At 40.2% G+C, this 18,004-nt stretch overlaps 1 protein-coding gene across 1 annotated transcript in view; it reads left to right on the top strand.

The window, feature by feature from the left end:
* The window catches only part of lrp1bb (low density lipoprotein receptor-related protein 1Bb), a 393,508-nt gene that overhangs the window by 317,143 nt on the left and 58,361 nt on the right, over positions 1 to 18,004 (top strand). The window contains exons 51-63 of the mRNA XM_042494695.1: positions 432 to 557; positions 2,298 to 2,426; positions 2,594 to 2,713; positions 4,198 to 4,311; positions 4,491 to 4,640; positions 4,835 to 4,957; positions 9,148 to 9,267; positions 10,176 to 10,304; positions 10,718 to 10,840; positions 12,052 to 12,192; positions 12,431 to 12,618; positions 14,767 to 14,950; positions 15,035 to 15,120. Coding sequence (XP_042350629.1) covers positions 432 to 557; positions 2,298 to 2,426; positions 2,594 to 2,713; positions 4,198 to 4,311; positions 4,491 to 4,640; positions 4,835 to 4,957; positions 9,148 to 9,267; positions 10,176 to 10,304; positions 10,718 to 10,840; positions 12,052 to 12,192; positions 12,431 to 12,618; positions 14,767 to 14,950; positions 15,035 to 15,120 — 1,733 coding nt within the window. The remainder of the gene's footprint in view (positions 1 to 431; positions 558 to 2,297; positions 2,427 to 2,593; positions 2,714 to 4,197; positions 4,312 to 4,490; positions 4,641 to 4,834; positions 4,958 to 9,147; positions 9,268 to 10,175; positions 10,305 to 10,717; positions 10,841 to 12,051; positions 12,193 to 12,430; positions 12,619 to 14,766; positions 14,951 to 15,034; positions 15,121 to 18,004) is intronic.

Genomic DNA, 18,004 nt, shown 5'->3' on the forward strand with positions numbered 1-18,004 from the left:
GAAATTTTTAAACTGACCACTTAACCTAGTGCTGTCTTTTTACTTTATACTTGCACGTACCTGCTGGCAAAATATAGACTACCCTTACTCTCTAATAACCATATTCCCACATAAAACTGAACTCTGCACAGGGCCATATATTACTTTCCTATACTTACCTACAATCCTTGAATAAGAATAAAATGATTTGACCAAAAATCTGTCTTAAATTTGAATAAGATTTATCATGACAAGATCTTAAAAAGCATTAAATTTTAATGTCTGATACATGTAGAAATCCAGACTTACTAATAATGCAGTTCATGAGGAGAGCTCAGATGATAACATTGTGGGTGTATTGAACATGATGAAATGATGAGAGTGTCGAAGGGGAGATTTTTCCTTTGACTGCCTCTGACCGCTAAATCAGTTTTCTGTGATTTCTATTCAAGGTGAGCTGTCCCCGTGCCGACACATAAACGGAGGCTGTGGCGACCTTTGTCTCCTGACCCCGGATGGGAGGGTCAACTGCACTTGCCGCGGAGAGCGTGTGCTGTTAGACGACAACAGATGTGTGTGTAAGTCACAAGGAGCTTCAGATTTAATTAAACCACACGTTTTAACCCTTGGAACATCCTCAGTACTACATATTTAATGTAAAGCCACTCTTTATGGATACATTGATATGCATTGGTAACCTGGCTTCTGTCCACACTTAGGTTAAGCTTGTACTTGTGCTGTTTACATGAACCTTTGATATCTTTGAATTGATTCCTTTGAGTATAACCACACAGAAACAGGGAAGCATGAACAGATGCTGTCTGTTCCTCTTTGACTGAGCAGGAAGTTTGTAATGATTCCAGTAGTCATGGTCAATACGGCTCAGTAAAATAAAGCTATAATGTTGCGCGACTTTAAGTTTGTGCCAGCAGATAGGCGAAAACAAAGTCGAAAGCACAGGGTGTCAGAGCTACCTACCTAAAGTCACAATACAAAAGCATTTCAATCGTGTCTCACTTCCTAATTTGACAGATTGCTATTTGAATTTGAAATGCAATGTGAGGACAGACCATAAGGTGGGAGGAGCTGTTCAAACGAGGGAGGTTTGGCCAGACTAAACATGGCAAGTGACTCAGAGGAGCTGGATGGTAGCCTGGATGTCATGGTAGAGGACGACAGGCTTTTTCTACTGCAGCCCCGATTCCCCTCATTACTAGAGCAACAAGAAGTTTTGTATTTTTAGATTGTGAAGCTGTGACTAGCAGAGCAGCGACAAAGATTGGTCTAAAGCAGGGATACTAAACTTGTTTTGCCTGGGGGCCACTTTTGCAAAATGACAGTAAGCCAGGGGCCAATTATTAAACAAACATTAATAATTCATATATAAATAATTAGTCCAGACCTCTGTTGGGGGTCTGGGGATCCTCCCCTGGCATTTTGGGGGATAAACAAGTTCTGTTTTGATGTTTTTATGCACTCAGGCACTTTATTTACATACAAAGTAAAAAAGAAAAGTGTGCATAAGTTTTTCACTGTGAATTAGAAAATTGTCAGCAGACCAACTAGCACCCTGTCAACTGGGCTGTTAAATTGAGTGTCACTGATCTGAAATAATGCAACATCACTTTTCTGATGCTGCTTTCAAATGCGTTCCCCAAGTGTTTAAACCTATGAACCCTAATGATTGCTGTGATTTCTTTCCAAAACGGGGGGCAGTGTTGTGACTGTAAGAAATTAGTACATTTAGATTTTTTTTTTTTAAGCCAGGAAAAAAATATTTATAATTATAATAAATACATATTTAAAATTATCTTACAGAGTTATTTTGTTGTTAGGCACGTTTTCCAGGTCATTTTCATGTTGCTTGTTACTTTTATTTTCCCTGTTTTGTGCTTATTTCTTGTACTAATTTATTGCTATTTTGGGGAGGGTCACTTTTTCTTTAATCGCTTATTGCCTTCTTCCTATGTTTTTGAAAGAAATAAAGCAAATTTGCTCAGGTTTCAAATAGTTAAATCAGTCTTCTAGATCAAATAAGAATCATCTTACAAATAAATATCACAATATTCCACATATTTCACAGCCAGACTTCCCTCAGCTTGAAGTTTAAGGGTAATGGGGTTGTGGTATGCAGTTATGACATTTACAAATGTTGACCCAGAAACTGGGTCGCTGGAGCAACTCAGTTGCTCACCTCAGTAGGCAGTGAAATGTTGCCTCTGAGCTCACCTGTGTGTATGAGTCCTGATCAACATGCACAGCCGAGCTTTGAGATTTTGACAGTCATAGTTCATCACCCTCATTGTCCTCTTCTGCAGCAGAAAACTCCTCCTGCAACATCCACACTGAGTTTGAGTGTGGGAATGGCGAGTGCATAGACTACCAGCTGACCTGTGACGGAATAGCCCACTGTAAAGATAAATCGGATGAGAAGATGCAGTACTGTGGTAAGAAACTTTGTTTGAAGCATATCCAGATAAAATTCATCCGAAAAATATGGTGGTTTGATGCAGCATTGTTGTAGGAATAATTGTTTGTTTTTATTGATCTGGTACCAAACAGCGGCAAACTTTTGGTCATTTCTTACATATTTATGAATTTCACTTGTGTTCAGACAACAGGAGCTGTCGGAAGGGTTACAGGCCTTGCTACAACCAGCGGTGTGTGGCCAACAGTCGTTTCTGTGACAGGATCGATGACTGTGGGGATAACTCTGATGAGGCTTTCTGTAGCAGTGAGTCACAGCCGTTTGATCTCCCGTTCAATCCGTCCTGCCTCTGAGGGCAGGATCCAGCGACACTAATGCGTATATTAATACGGCACGCTAGGCCACATGCTGCGCTAAGCCTTCACTGTCTAATGAGCCCCAAGATCATAAAGAGTGCAGATATTCAAAGAGGCTTTCAAACCCCTCTCCTTAAAGGCTGCCTGGACAATATTTTGTGTCTCTTCTGGTCTGATTTAGTTTTAACCTTGATGAAATAATCAAGTTAAAAGTAAAGTTGTGCGCATTTCCCTGCTGTAATTGAACTACAGTGGGAAAACATCAAGGTGTACGATTAATGCTAAACCAGACTAATACTGTATCAAGCTGACTGAGCCCACAAGGAGACTGTGGTGTACTCATAATTAATGAGGACCTTCTAACTGAGCAGTCTGGGATTTCAGAAAGGAGGTTATTTCACTATGGTGTGTCATCTCAGCCTGAATTTCATTCCCAAGTCATCAAATACAGCCAATTGGTCAGTGGTTTCTGCATCAAACTGAAGCCAAAAGCCACCTGTTGCAGTGGCATGATACACCACCGGATGGCATCAGTCTGAAAAGCTGTCAGTTTCAACATAATATAAGGAGCTATAAAGTCCCTGTGGGGCAGGCAGGTGGTGGATGGGGCCAACAAACCCTGCACTTTCACCCTGGAGCTTGCTGTTCATGTGAATGTTGAGCCAAACCATGATTTTTGTTGCTTATTGTTATCATTTGCCTTTTGTTGCCTAAACCTAACCACTTGCTTTTGTTGCCTTAACCTAAACTCGTACCTTTGTTGCACAGTTATAAAAGTGTAAATATAAGATTTCTTACCAGTGTTGTAACTTTTTTTCCGAAAAGACTTTCATGCATGTAAAAACAGAAGTGTATTTTGAAATGACACAATGCATTTAACAGGCCTAGATTGACACACCATCTGGTAATGTCAATAACAGGCATGAACAGGTCTGAATAAGCGGCAATATTTTAGGAGTTGGGGTGAGAAGCAGTGCAATGCTGAAGAAAAATCATCTTCAGCATTTTGTTTTTAAAAGGACATTAACAATAACTTTCTCTATTGCCATTCGAAAATGTAATTATAGTATTATGTATGCTATATGCTGATAATGCAATGCAGAGAGATGAAAGGACCAGAGCCATTGTGCAGTAGTTGGTAGACGAACAGCAAAACAGAGATGCCCATATTGCATATTATATGTCATTTGCTCTTGCACAACACTTACAGGGTCGTGACTTTCTGGCAGCTTTATTAGCACATGCATTCCAACTGCTCAGATACTCCAACTCATCACAGACCTGTTTTTCTTCTCTGTCAGCCAGGTTGCAACCTGGAGCTAATTTTAACCCACCCCCAGAAAGACGTTCTGAGTATTGTTGTGAGCTGTACCTGTTACTGCCTCTGAGTGCTGTTTCTGTTATCTTTTGAAATGCTAATTCTCTTCCCCCCAGATGTCACGTGCGGCTCATCAGAATCGTCGTGCAAGGATGGGAGCTGTGTACCCAGCTCAGCCTGGTGTAACCAGGTCATTGACTGTGCCGATGCCTCCGATGAAAAAAGCTGCAGTAAGTCCTTTCCCATTGCAATTAGGGTACAATGAGAATGTAAACAGCTCTATCTGTGGCAGATCACATGGATCCAGTAACTGCTCAGATCAGATTGAATCCTTCCCCTCTCACCCTTACCTCCACTGTGACATCCACTGTGTCAAGACAATCATTGTGGTGCTGTGTTTTGTATTCAGACCACACCGACTGCTCTCACTTTTACAAGCTGGGGGTAAAAGAAAAGGATTTCATCAGCTGCAACTCCACCTCACTGTGCATCCACCCATCATGGATCTGCGATGGTGCCAATGACTGTGGAGACTACGCCGACGAGACCAACTGCCAGGGTGAGCACCCAACACAAACACACGCAGAGACAGATTAAGGAAGCCAACTTCAATTAGAAAAGACTTAAGACAGATCTCATATTCGGAGATGATAATGACGGTGGAAGAAGAGATTCACAGAGCTTAAGAAAAGATAATGACCTCAATCATTGCTAATGCCCAGAGGACTGACTTGCTTTTGTTATTCGTGCCAGTTTCCCATGGGCAGAAGTGCGAAGAAGGCCACTTTGCATGTCCAAGTGGGAACTGCATCTCCAGCGTGTGGCTATGTGACGGCCAAAAAGACTGTGAAGACGGAGCAGATGAATTCCAGTGCGGTAAACCAGCAATTCTTACCTCTCACAGAAGAGTTTCTACACAACAAACTGAAATGATTTTTTTATTCTCTGGTAGAAATGGATGCGGTATGTTTGCAGTGCACAACACTGTCGGCATTTGGAAGAATATTTATTTTCCATTAACAAGAAGCTATTTGTTGTAATGCTTTTGTCATTTGAATAGATCCAGGCCTGCAACAAATATTACATACAGCATATAAAGAGGAGACAGAAAGACAAAATATGATTGTTTATCATGCCATAAGGCAATTTCTATTCACTTTGTTTTACTCCCCCTTATGTGTGTTTGAGATTTCTCAAGTGGGTGTTGCTACTTGTTTGAAAGTCTAATTTCCGACCCTGAATTCAGAGTTTGGTTGTTGAGGACACACATTTTTCCCCTTCTCTCTTTGAATTATAATATACAGCACTTCCAGTGTAACAATTAATTAATGAGCCATCAGTCACTGAAACGCTTACGCTGAAGATGGCAATGCGGGTTCAGTAGAAAGCGGCGACATATGAAAGGATTACACATTACAATGCCACTCCTCTCTTCCCTCACCAGAGGCAGCGAGAGCATTCTTATCTATGCTTTGATCCATGCTAATGTATGCAGAACTCACCACGACAAAGTCAAGATCTCCCCAATTAAATAGGAGGGCCATAATTAAGTAATGGTATGGATTAATAGAATTTGCCCTCAAAACCAATAGCTCACACGCACACCCTTTCACGTGTCATTGCTTTTGGCATCAAAGCAAAACGGACTGGGTGCTTTTAATGTAGGTGGTCAGAGGAGCTGTTAGGCTTCATCACCGTCACACACATGCACAAGGTAATTAGATCTGATGCACCAGTTCACACACACACACAGTGTCAAAACACTGGCTGCCTATATTTAAGTTGTCAGCCTATTGTATCGTCTAGACTGTATGAACTAGCCTATTAGGGTGTAAGAAGTCATGAAGCAGTCAGCAGTAAGTGCTGTCATCTGTGTGCAGAATTGGAGAAGGTATTGCATTGCATTCTCTATGAGGTAAGAGAGATGCGATTTGCAATTATGGAAAACAAACACATCCTATACTAGACACACACACACACACACACACACACACACACACACACACACACACACACACATACACGAATGGAAACCTAACGAGGTTCTTTTTTTTGCAACAGTTTCAACAGTTTTTTTTCTTTGGCTTTACTGCTGGCAATGTTGGTTTGACGGTCAAGTCAGATCCCCACTTCATTCCGGACTAAAATATCTCAATTATTCAACTGACTGGGATTAAATTTTGTACATTTATGTTTCCCAGGGGATGAGTCTTCATGACTTTAATGAGCCACTGACTTTTTTTTATCTTGCACCACTATGATATTTGTTGATATTTAAAGTTGTTAATGAAATTTCTCAATAACTGTTGGATGGAATGCTATAAAATTTGGGGAAGATATCCACAATATTCAAAGGATTAATCCTAATATCTTTGGTGCTCCTTTGATTTTTTTATATACTAGCATGGAGCCCATCTGGGGTCACATGGATGACCAAAAAACCCTTGATATATACATTTGTGCGAACACATTTGTAAACCCTGAACTTGTATTTGCAAATCTGTATGTTGTACTGTTCTTCTTATCTATAAAAAAAAAAACACCATCATACTTATAATAATTGACACTGACATCTAAAACAGTGTTAACTTGCAATTTTGTTATCTCTATGAACATGCATGTTCAACTATTGTAAGAAAGACAAACTTATCATCTTTTATTTGAACCCATTTCTGTTAGAAAAACAGATCTCATTTGATTTCCTGAAATGGAACCTTTTCTGTTCCCTCACGCAAACTGTGATTGCTGTATTTACAATGAGCTCTATGAATAAAACAGACAAATAATACAAATAACTGCCTAGCCTATCTTACATCTGATAAAAAAGTAACCTTTAGTAACATGCTAGAGAGGTGTGTTGTGCCTTAAAATGTATTAATTAGATGTTACAGAATTTCATTTGACCCTCTTTTTTTTCTACCATTGACCTCAGAAGGGCTCTGTAAACTGGAACCACTAACAGATGAAAAATTTCACTCATCCAGTGAAATATCCAAACATGATGGACCTTGAAGGATTTGCACAAAAGATTGTACAGACATTCAGTGTTCCCTGGAAATGTATCCTACTGAAACTGAGCTCCTCTGACTTTTTCTCTACTGCTACCATGAGGTTACATTCGTGTATTTGAGTAAAATCTTTTAACAACTATTAGAAAGATCACCATAAAATTTGGTACACACATTCATGTTCCATTAGGTCACTCATGGCATCAGCCTCAGCTGTACTGTGTTTAATTCAAATATGCAGATGTTAGCATGCTATTACATAAAACTGAAATGGTAGCCACGTTAAGCGTTACACCTGCTAAACATCGGCACGCTAACATTTTCATTATAAGTATGTTAGCATACTGATACAAGAATTTAGCTCAAAGCATCACTCTGCCTAAGTGCAGCCTCACAGAGCCACGTCTTGTTTAGGTGTCATTTATTTGCCTCCAAATCAGCCAGACCCGAGCAGATCTGGACTGATGACATCGAGGACTGATATCAAGAAGAAGAAATAACACAGATAAATTGAGACCATAGAACCATCGTCTCTTTGCCTTTGAGAATGTTAGCCTTAGATGCTGCAGATCTCTTACTTGTCTGGTTTGCTCTTCCTGAGTAATTAACCAGCACCTTGTTCACATTTCAGTTGCAGCAGATAGAAGAAGGCAGTTTAGTGCAATCCAGTTTTCATATTTAATGCTCTTCCAGTTAGCTGATGTATTTCGTAAATTGGCCATGAATGTTGTTAGAGAGCTGCATAACACATGAACACCATTTCCATGTCTTTATATAAAAATGTTATTTGTGCCTGTGTGGAATGATAACATCTCATGCTTGAAATGTGCTTCTATCAGAGCTGATATGAATTATGCCACAAGTCTTTGAGAAGTTCTGAATAGCTTTTCCAGGACAAATAGACAATATTCCCATTCCTCTCAGTTAATTACCATATAAAAAGCTCTAGCCACTGATAATCAGACTACAAAGGCAAAGTGGTTTGAGGAAAATGTCATTACATCCAGAAATTTCAAATTCTACATCTGATTAGAGGAAATAGTCATTTGTCACTTCACAATGCATAATGCCCTTCTCTGCTGTGTGAAACACTATTGAAAATGAGACATGAAAGACTTTCTTTGATACATTTAATGTGCTGTAGACCTGCTATTTTGTTAGACACTTGAAGCAGCTGTGAAAGCAACATTTGAAGTGCAAATTTAGTATCACATACAGAAAGCCTGAATAATCACAGTTTCCAGATTTAGACATTTAATGTTTATCTTATCCTAATCTTCCATCATTGTATCAAGGCACGTAAAGCTGGTGTGATGTACAAAGTCTGACAGGAAGGAAAGCAACGCTGTGTGAGAGATCCCTCGTCCCTCCTCCATCCTGATCCATAATTTCTTGTACTGTGGTGTGACCTGGAGCACACATCCCCCTTCCTCCTCTCAACATCTCATCAAAGCTCTGGCAGACTTTCCCAAGCCTGACATCTGAGAGAAAGAGACCACAGAACGACTCCCCAGGGAGAGAGGGTGTCTCAGTGACACAAACTCAGCACAGATTAGGAATATATCCACATTTTACACAATGGCTTTTACGCAGTGATCAGTGGAGTGCTCTCTTAACATCCAACTGTTTCTTGTCACCCCTAGCAGCCAACTTTCTTTTCAAACATGATAACAGGAAATAAGCCTTAATAATTAATACTTAAGTGCTTTGATATTGATAAGATATTTCATCTAGACACTTGTTTTGTGTTCAGTTGTTTTTATTTCCCCGCACAGAAGCTGGGAGCATTCATCAAAATGTCTTATGTGAGACAAAAAGGAAAAAAAACAAACATATTCCAGTCCTTTTTGTGTGGCAGTTTCACTCATGCGTGCTGCTAAGCAGAGAAACTACAGAGGAAAACAAGCAAGCCATGGGGCAAACAGAAGCCAGCCCACTTGTAGTATTTTGATTAAAAACACTCTGCCCCTTCTATAGGGCATGCCGCTTTTGTTGTTGTTTCCTCCTCACTTTGTTTGATTTATGGCATTGAAATTCCTTTTCCACTGCCTTCTGCAGACTCGTCATGCTTGTGGAACCAGTTTGCCTGCTCAAAGAACAAGTGCATCGCCAAACAGTGGCTGTGTGATGGGGAGAACGACTGCGAGGACGGCCTGGACGAGAGCGTGCAGATCTGCGGTTAGTGCCCTTTCAGATGTCATGAGAAATCTGCTGTTGGTGTAAAAAGGTCGCATCCGCCACTTTACATGTGACAGCTCCATGTGCTCCCCTAGCAGAGCTGGAAATGAATGGACAGAAATGAAACAATCTTAATGAGACAACAAATGAGACCGCAGGCATTTCTGATGATTCAAGTGGGCACTGAGGCAAATAGAATTTTTCATCACTTAGGCCCAAGAGGCACAGCTTATTCAATGGGCAAATGAGATGTGTGTGTAATGAATTCTAGAGTAAAATATAAAGGATCCAACCACAATAAAGAAACAGGAATTGCTGTGAACATTTCTTGTGTAATTGGATTATAATGGAGTGTCAAGGAAATATTAATGAAATGGCCCAAAGCTTTCCCAGGCACAATTCTTGACAAAAACAAGATATGCGTTTTAGCTATACATGTCTAATTGAACTTATGTATTTACCTTTGTTTCTCAGTGCAGCCATTTTTATTCCTGCTGTTCTCTTTTGCCTTAAAGGGCAACTCTTAGATAACGGAGAGTATTGCTGACTTACAGAATCCAAGTAAATAATTGTTACTTGCAGCAGCACAGTCGTTATTTGTTAGCTTGCATGAGAGGAGCTGCTGCACAATGTAAATTAAAGTTTCTTTAGGTCATAAAGGTTAAGTTGAAAACCATAACCAAAAAGTTTATTCTATGAGTTGTAATGTACTGTGATATCTACTATAAGGACAGATTAAGTACTTTTATTTAGCGGAATTGCTGATAACAGAAGGTACCATCCTAACAAGACAAAATACATCTGCTACTGCTCAGTGTCCTTTGTACTCATTCTCCTCTGTGGTGCTTTTGACCATTTGTATTCTTTGGCTTTTGGAAGTAGAACATGTGGTCCTGTTTTCCTCTCAGGCTCAGTGACATGTGCTCCAGGGCTGTTCAGCTGCCCCGGGTCGTATGCCTGTGTTCCGAAACGCTGGCTCTGTGATGGTGAAAGGGACTGCCCTGATGGGAGTGATGAACTTTCTGCAGCTGGCTGTGGTAAACTCGAGTAGCTTCCTGCAAAATATAAAAGAAACCCAGAATTAATCTTTGCTTATTTACACTGACACTTACGCACAGAACTTTAAATGTATTTGTGCAAAACAATAGCCCATAGAGACCCACTGAATGCCTTTGCTAAATCCCTTTGCAAGTTTTTTTTTTTCTTTTTGCACAATTGCAGTCTTCTCTAAATATTGTAATCTGAATTCCAAAAATGGTTCCTGGACCATTCAAACTTTGCTCTTTCTTCTTTGATTAGAGCTTACAATGGGAAAACAATTAGACAACACAGAGACCAGAGGAGTGGCATAATACTCACTAATGTTGACATTTTACATGTTTTGCATGCCATGCTAAAAATGTATTTATTCACTGATTAGCCTTTGAAACCATTTCTGTTGATGCATTAGCACCCAACAACACATGTGATGACAGCTCGTTTCGCTGCCGCAACAAAGCATGCATCCCCCAGAGGTTCGTCTGCGACCATGATGACGACTGTGGAGATGGGTCTGATGAGTCAGTGGAATGTGGCAAGTAGATTTATCATGCTCTTTCTCTATTCACCAGTGGTATATGAATATGCCATCATTGAAAACTGCATAGTTGGGTTGAAAAAAAAAAGTTTTCTTACACCATTGGTCACTAGTTAACTCATCTTACTTCTGTCGTTTGAACTTGTACACTTTTGCTCATTCTCCTCAAATAAAAGGGGATCTCTGTGGTAGTTGATAAGTTTCAACAGGAAAGAAAAGTCCAGAATACAGTTCAGTAAAAACATGAGGCCTTAGTGAGCTTGCTAGAGAACCTACACAAAGGGCCAAAAAAAGTCACTATTTTTGCAGAAGATTGATGAACACTGTAGGGGATCACACTTGCCATGAAAAAAAAAAGTGTTTGCATTGGGACACTGTGTTGGATATGGCTACTGCATTCCCTGGACCTTAGCCAGTTTCCAAATTATTAAATACAATAACATTGTTTGAAATAATAGAATATTATCTATTTTAGGGGTTATATATCATTTATTTTGCTATAATCTGTTTGTTTGTAGTATGTCTGAGTATATGGCTAGTTTATTATAGATCAAGCCATATTTCTCTGGACTGCTGAGTTTCTATTTAGTTTTGTTTGGTTGGTTGGTTTTTGATATTATGACACTTGTTTTTTGCTGTTATTGTTGATGTTATGATACATGCTTTTTTATTTTAAAAAAATATTTTCATTTGATATTACTGATACATTTTTATTTTATATTATGATACTTGTTTTTTTATTTTGTTTATTTTTTCTTGGTTACTTAAATGTAATTTAATTTGATATTATACTTGGCTTTTTTCATTTGAATTTTATATGGGGCGGGGGATTATTTGACATTATTATACTTGTTAACATACGGACAACCGGATTTTATTTGATCATAATTAATTGTTGGTGTCTCAGCTAGGGGGAATTCTCCGTCACAGCCTTGATTTGTGATGACTTGGGCTGATGAAACATTTATACTGTACTTGAAATATAGTCCAGTGCAGCTGTGCACACTATTATACCTCCAGATGGCTTGCTTTGTTAATCAGCAGTGACTCTGTACACTATGAGGCTGCTTCACAGCAAAATAAATAATGACCATAGAAAGGTTTATTTTGCTCTTAACTCTTCCAAAGTTAACCCTGGAAACTGAAGCTGTGTCATTGCTAAGCCCAGGTGCAACTTGATGAAAAAGTGTCTGTCTCGCTGTCTTCAGTCTATCGCTCCTGTGGATCAGAGGAATTCCGCTGCGGGGATGGCCGCTGTCTTCTCAGCTCTCAGTGGGAGTGTGACGGCTACGCAGACTGTCCCGACCACTCTGACGAACTGCCTCTGAACCTCAAATGTCTGGCTGCAGGTAAGGCTGCTGTTTGGCTCGCTACTGGAATCTCTTCATCAGTGTCACAAGCAGCACCACTTGCCCAGGAAACCGGCAGGGACATATGGCGGAAACAAAAGGTGCTACAACCAGGAGAGCTTTCATGAAAGAAATGAATCTGTCTAGATCCGTCATCAGGTCAAAAAGCATTCCCCAACTTTTGTTGGGGAAATTATAGGGCATTGTGCCAGTGACAGTCATGTCTTGCTACTTTCAGGAAGCTTGTGCAATGGCTCCTTCTTCATGTGCTCCAATGGACGCTGCATCTCCGAGGGGAATCTCTGTGATGGGAGAGATGATTGTGGAGACCGGTCAGATGAGAGGAACTGTGATGTGAACGAATGCTTGAACCGCAGAGTCAGTGGGTGCACACAGGACTGCCAAGATCTTCCTGTGGGATACAAGGTAAGTGACCAGTGAACTAGTCACAGTTCAGTAGTTCATGGAAGTGCATACCTTCTAAGAATGCCTTGCTGGCTATGCTTAGTCAGATTCAGTTCAGATTTACAGATTCACTTAGTTCAGATCTTTTTAAGTGGAGATGTATCGGGCGCTTATCCATAGACAGTATATCATATACAGTAGATGATAGTAAGCATGAGCCCAGTTTGGAGAAGCAGACTGCATGAGTACAATATGTTAGCTTAGCAATGTGCTTCTGTGAATGGGGGTCAGTAACAAACATATTTCAGTGTATGGTTCATGTAGAATATTTTTCATGACTTTACCTTGATGCCAGACAATGATTTCCAACAGGACAGAATAAAAACATCAATTCAACATTGGTGAACACAGGAGCTGCTGGTCTACCACTGCTTTGGTCAGTTATTGTGTTTGTGTTATTGTGTTACTTTGGCATTAAAAAGGGTTGGTTCGGATTTACCACAATAACACAAACTAACTAACTGACTGAAACCACTGTAGACCAGTAGCTGCTCTGATAAGTGAGCTAAAATCACTGTTTTTGTCTATGGAGTTGGGTGGCTTTGATAAGAGGATACATAGAGAACTAAAGCTGTTGATGGCACTCTAGCCGAAACAGGCTGTCTGACGGAAAGGTAAAGCAGTGAAAATACTCTCAATATAGTGTACACTTTAATTGATATAGACCTTTTTTAGGTGGCTAAGATATGTTTTTGACCCCCATTCAGTACAGTGTATTGCTTAGCTTCTGTGTTAGACTCCAGCCTGCTTCTTCAAATTGGGGGCGTGCAGACTAACATCTACTGTAGCTAATATGCTGTCTATAAGATAAGTACCCCATACCAAACCCACTACAAAATATCTGCACTATCCCTTTTTACAGCAGAAATGTATCCAGTGAAAGCTTAAACCACATTGAAATATTTCAAAACATAGGGAAAATATGTAGAACAACCTATGAGCTCTAGAAATGCAGACTCAGTGAACCCGCCGCACTGAGCGTTCATTTGTAAACATGAGTCACAGCTATAATGTGTCCTACTTCCTACAGTGTGACTTGCATCATAATATTCAATGCTGCTATATCACCACAGTCTGACATTTAATTCATAGATTTTACCGAACTACAGTTCTTAGCTCTTGCTTGGTGAGATGTGCAGGTTATATAAATAATAGTGTGAACATTAATGATTAATGGCCAATAATGAAGCCTAACTTTGCACATAATTAAACCAATAAACATGAGCATACATACATTTAGTTTCTCCCTTTTTTTGGATAACCTTGAACGCTGTAAGGAGGGTCAAATGATATGCCAACTACTGTCTGCGCTCCCTCACTGTGCCAGGCGATTTTGCCGTGCCTGGCAACGGCGGCATGTGATGTTAGGGTTGAATTCAGGTCAAGGCCACGTCCGCTGGAGTGCTCCGGTGGCCGTCACTGTTGTCAGACTGCTGCAGTTTATGCCTTCGTCCCTGGATTCCCCTCCTCTACTCTTCCATAAGACGGTGCTCACTGCATCAGAAAACTGGCTGAAAGCACAGAAAAACCTCTCCTCCTTGTCATGTCAGGGGCAGAGCTGGACAGAGAGCACATCAATGCAGGCCCTTAGCTCATCCATTTGTGGCCTGAACAGGGAGATCAGCAGAAAGGCCCTCAAGGTTATAACTGTGGATAAGAAAGGGATTTGCTGTGGGTCCATAGCAGCTGATACAAGCACTTTGAGTTATTTTTGGAAGGGGGGGCTGTTCACTGAAGTGCAATGGAATTTTTGAGCCATGGAACAGCATGTCTTTATCTTGACTTTGATGTCATCATATATGTTGGATGCTGCATTTTCATTTCTGAACTGCATTACTTTGAGAAAAATGGATTGAGATTGACGTACAGTTACTTGAAAAGCACAGCTTGTTTAAGTGCATTGCTTTTACAACATAGCTGCAGTGACACAAAAAAGGAAATCAAGATCTTTCAGACATGCCAACTCCAGTCAGAACATAAAACTTGAATGATATGTTTTATAATTCACTTTTTTAATAGCTAATTGGGGGTGTCAGAATGTCTGCCTCATGTTGCATTTTTTACATTCATGATTAAATCTCTACCATTTTTGTGTTTTTATGTCATCAGTGTAAGTGCTGGCCTGGTTTCTACCTGAAGGACGATGGTAAGACATGTGTGGATGTCGACGAATGCTATACCGTCCTTCCTTGTAGCCAGCGCTGCATCAACACTTATGGCTCCTTTAAGTGCCTGTGTGTGGATGGCTACGAAGCCTTGGAGCGCAACCCCAATACATGCAAGGCTCTGTCAGGTCAGGGGTGATTTTTCATCTCTCCATTTGCAGTGTTTCAGTCTGTCCTGCCGGCCCTCTAACGCTACATGTTCCTTGTTTCAGCTGAAGAGCCCTTTCTCATTATGGCGGACCACCACGAGATCCGGAAGCTGAGCGTGGATGGCTCAAATTACACCATCCTGAAACAGGTAAGCGAAATTTTATACAGAGAAGAGGATGAGTGTTCACCATTATCAGATTGACATCCTGCTAAAGTCTGGCTCAGACTACAGCGGTTTCAAAATCCTGACTGATTTTGAAATATGGTTGCATCACACACATAAGGAGGAACTTCACAGATGTTCTTCTTTCTAATCTCAAACATGCCCACACTACAGGATATTATTAAGCTCATCATACCAAAGGAGGATAAGTGCACCACTTCCAGTGATCTCATGGTGAAGCAGATTTAAAAAAAAAAGAAAAAAAAAAGAGACTGACGCAGTGTGACAGCTTACTGTACTGTTAATAGTTAATTATTCTGGATGAAGAAAATGGTTTTGGAGAGGGGATCAAAACCCATTCTCCATTGCTGTTATTCAGCGAGAACTACAGTAGAGATGAGATTTTAGTCAGTTTTAATGCCTGTCAAACACAGTATGTAAACTAGGCTCAAGCTAGAATGTTTACCGTTGCTTGGCAATGCTGTCAGCTGCCCCTATACTGGCCAAGCCCCCAGGAAGTGCACCAAGCTCTGATGCAAATTTTATATAGTGGCCAAAAGTGGAATTACACCATCCATATCAGTCGCTCTGCCAGCGAAGGTTACCCAACACGATCATCACTTTTAAATCCTAAATATCAACCATATTTGAATGTTTGATGTTTATTGGTGCTGCCCCAATGTATCTACGAGCAGTTCAAGAGGTTTAAGGGTTCATTTATGCTCAGTGTGAGATACAGAGATGGATGCAGCCTTTAGTCTGTACCCTGCATTCATTCCCTCCATAATTGTGCACATTTCCTGAAAGTTTACAGGTCTGGACGAATCAGAGCAGTACCAATGGAGATTGTGGAGGCAGTGTAGCATAGTTCAAGCAAGATACAACTGTCGGGGATGATGATGAGATTCAAATAATGGTGGAATACAACAAATTTGTAGTATATATTTATATACAGTAATATATAGTGAAATTAGTGAAAACAATTGTAGAAACAACTGTCTACAAGTCTGCCACCGTTTAAAGGTACAATACTGCAACCTCCTCCACCATCGCCTAGTTTGTTGCATTGTGAGACCATCACAAAGGACACATTGAAGTATGAGGACAGTGACATTTACGTTTAAAATAGATTTATATATTTTGATACGTGAAAGGTGTATAAATTAACCTTAAGACTAGATCTATAAACTTGCACATTGGTAGATAATCTGGGCTGAACATTAGTTCCAACCAAGGTCTCTGCCTAAAACACCCGTAACATGAGCTCAGTTTAAGAGGCATCATCAGATTTTCAGTCAAACTACCATCTTGTCCTCTTCTTATGTTTAATTTGGAATCTCCCTTGCTCTTTGTAACCAGTCTGTCAGATAGTTATGGAGTCAGTGTGGGTTTAAATGGCTGTTGTTTGAAATCACATTGACGATGTAAAATTTAGTGACTGTAATAACGTCCACCTGCTAAATATACAGAGGAAATAGTACCTTTGGAGAGAGCAGCAAAAGATAATGCTAGCGATACCTTATTGAATAGTGAATGCAGCGTTTTGTATAGCAGAAATTATGAACAAAAATGTGAGCAGTTGCAAAAGAACGGGTATTTGCTACTGTATGATGTCCAAGGATAAAGCTGTGACATTTTGACAGGTAAACAAAAAGTATATCAGAGTTTGATAAAGATCTACAAATGTTGGAATGTTTGCAGTCAGACTCAAATCAATCAGTGTGTTCTGGTCTACGTACCCTCTGATGTTTCTCTCAGTGATCAGAGAAGCATCTGATTGAGCTGCACAAGCCCCCTTTTCTCTGGAAATTGTGTGTTGCCTCAAGGCATTCAGCATTGCTGGGTTAATTTTCCCTGGCAAGTTTTGTGATTACACCTGAAACTACTGTGTGACACAACTACTAAAGTATTGCTCTGTGTTAATGAGATGTTCACCCTTCATCATCATTTCCCAACCCCCTCCCCATGACCAGAGGAAACATGCCATTCTGATTGGCAGAGAGCAAAATCATCCTATAGAGGACCCCATGGAAAAGCTATTTTAATCATACCTAGCTCACACAGCTGCTTCAGGCAATGCTTGAATTTGGCTGTTGATTGCCACTAATGGTTGGCTGTGATTTACTGTAAAGCAACCCAGGGGATATCCCACAGTCTCCTCTCACAGTCGTATTAACCTCTCAACTCCATGCGCTCTACTGTCTGTATCAGAGTTCTCATCAGCCACAACTCACCTTAATCACTGCGTGTTAGTGTTAATGGAAGCTAGGAAGGGGGAATATGCATGGGCTATACTGAGTGGTGGTTCGACACTTCACCGACCTCATATCACTCTAACACACCATTATATACCTTTTTCAGATAATATGTTCATGATATGTAAATTTTAAGTGGGACGATCAATTTTCCCTACGTTGTGCTCTCACTGTTAGCATAAATGTGTCCTCCCACCACACATGCAATCTACTTGCAATGTTATTGTATCACCCTCACAAATTGTTTAAACCCATTAAAGCTGTCGGTGGTAACTTTTCTAAAAATACATTTTCATTATTTCAACACTATATTCAAACATTAGCACATGAGATAGACATTATGTGAAAAAATGTCATGTTCCTCTGCCTCCTCGCAGTGCCTCTAATGGCACAGGTGTCAGTAATGTCAATCAGTGCTCTTGAAAATAGGCAGATCAAAAATAAATCAAGATTCTAGTCCTGCATTACCTATATCTCACCCCAGATATTTCCCAAAACATGTTTAGTGTGCTGTTTAGCTGTAAAATGAGCGTTTGCTTCGGCCACCGTGTTGAAAACAAACGGGCCAAAACAAAGTGCCGCCCACTGCAGTTCACAAGCAGTGATTTACACGA

The sequence above is a fragment of the Plectropomus leopardus genome, chromosome 10 (genome assembly GCF_008729295.1).
Source record: "Plectropomus leopardus isolate mb chromosome 10, YSFRI_Pleo_2.0, whole genome shotgun sequence".
NCBI lineage: Eukaryota > Metazoa > Chordata > Actinopteri > Perciformes > Serranidae > Plectropomus > Plectropomus leopardus.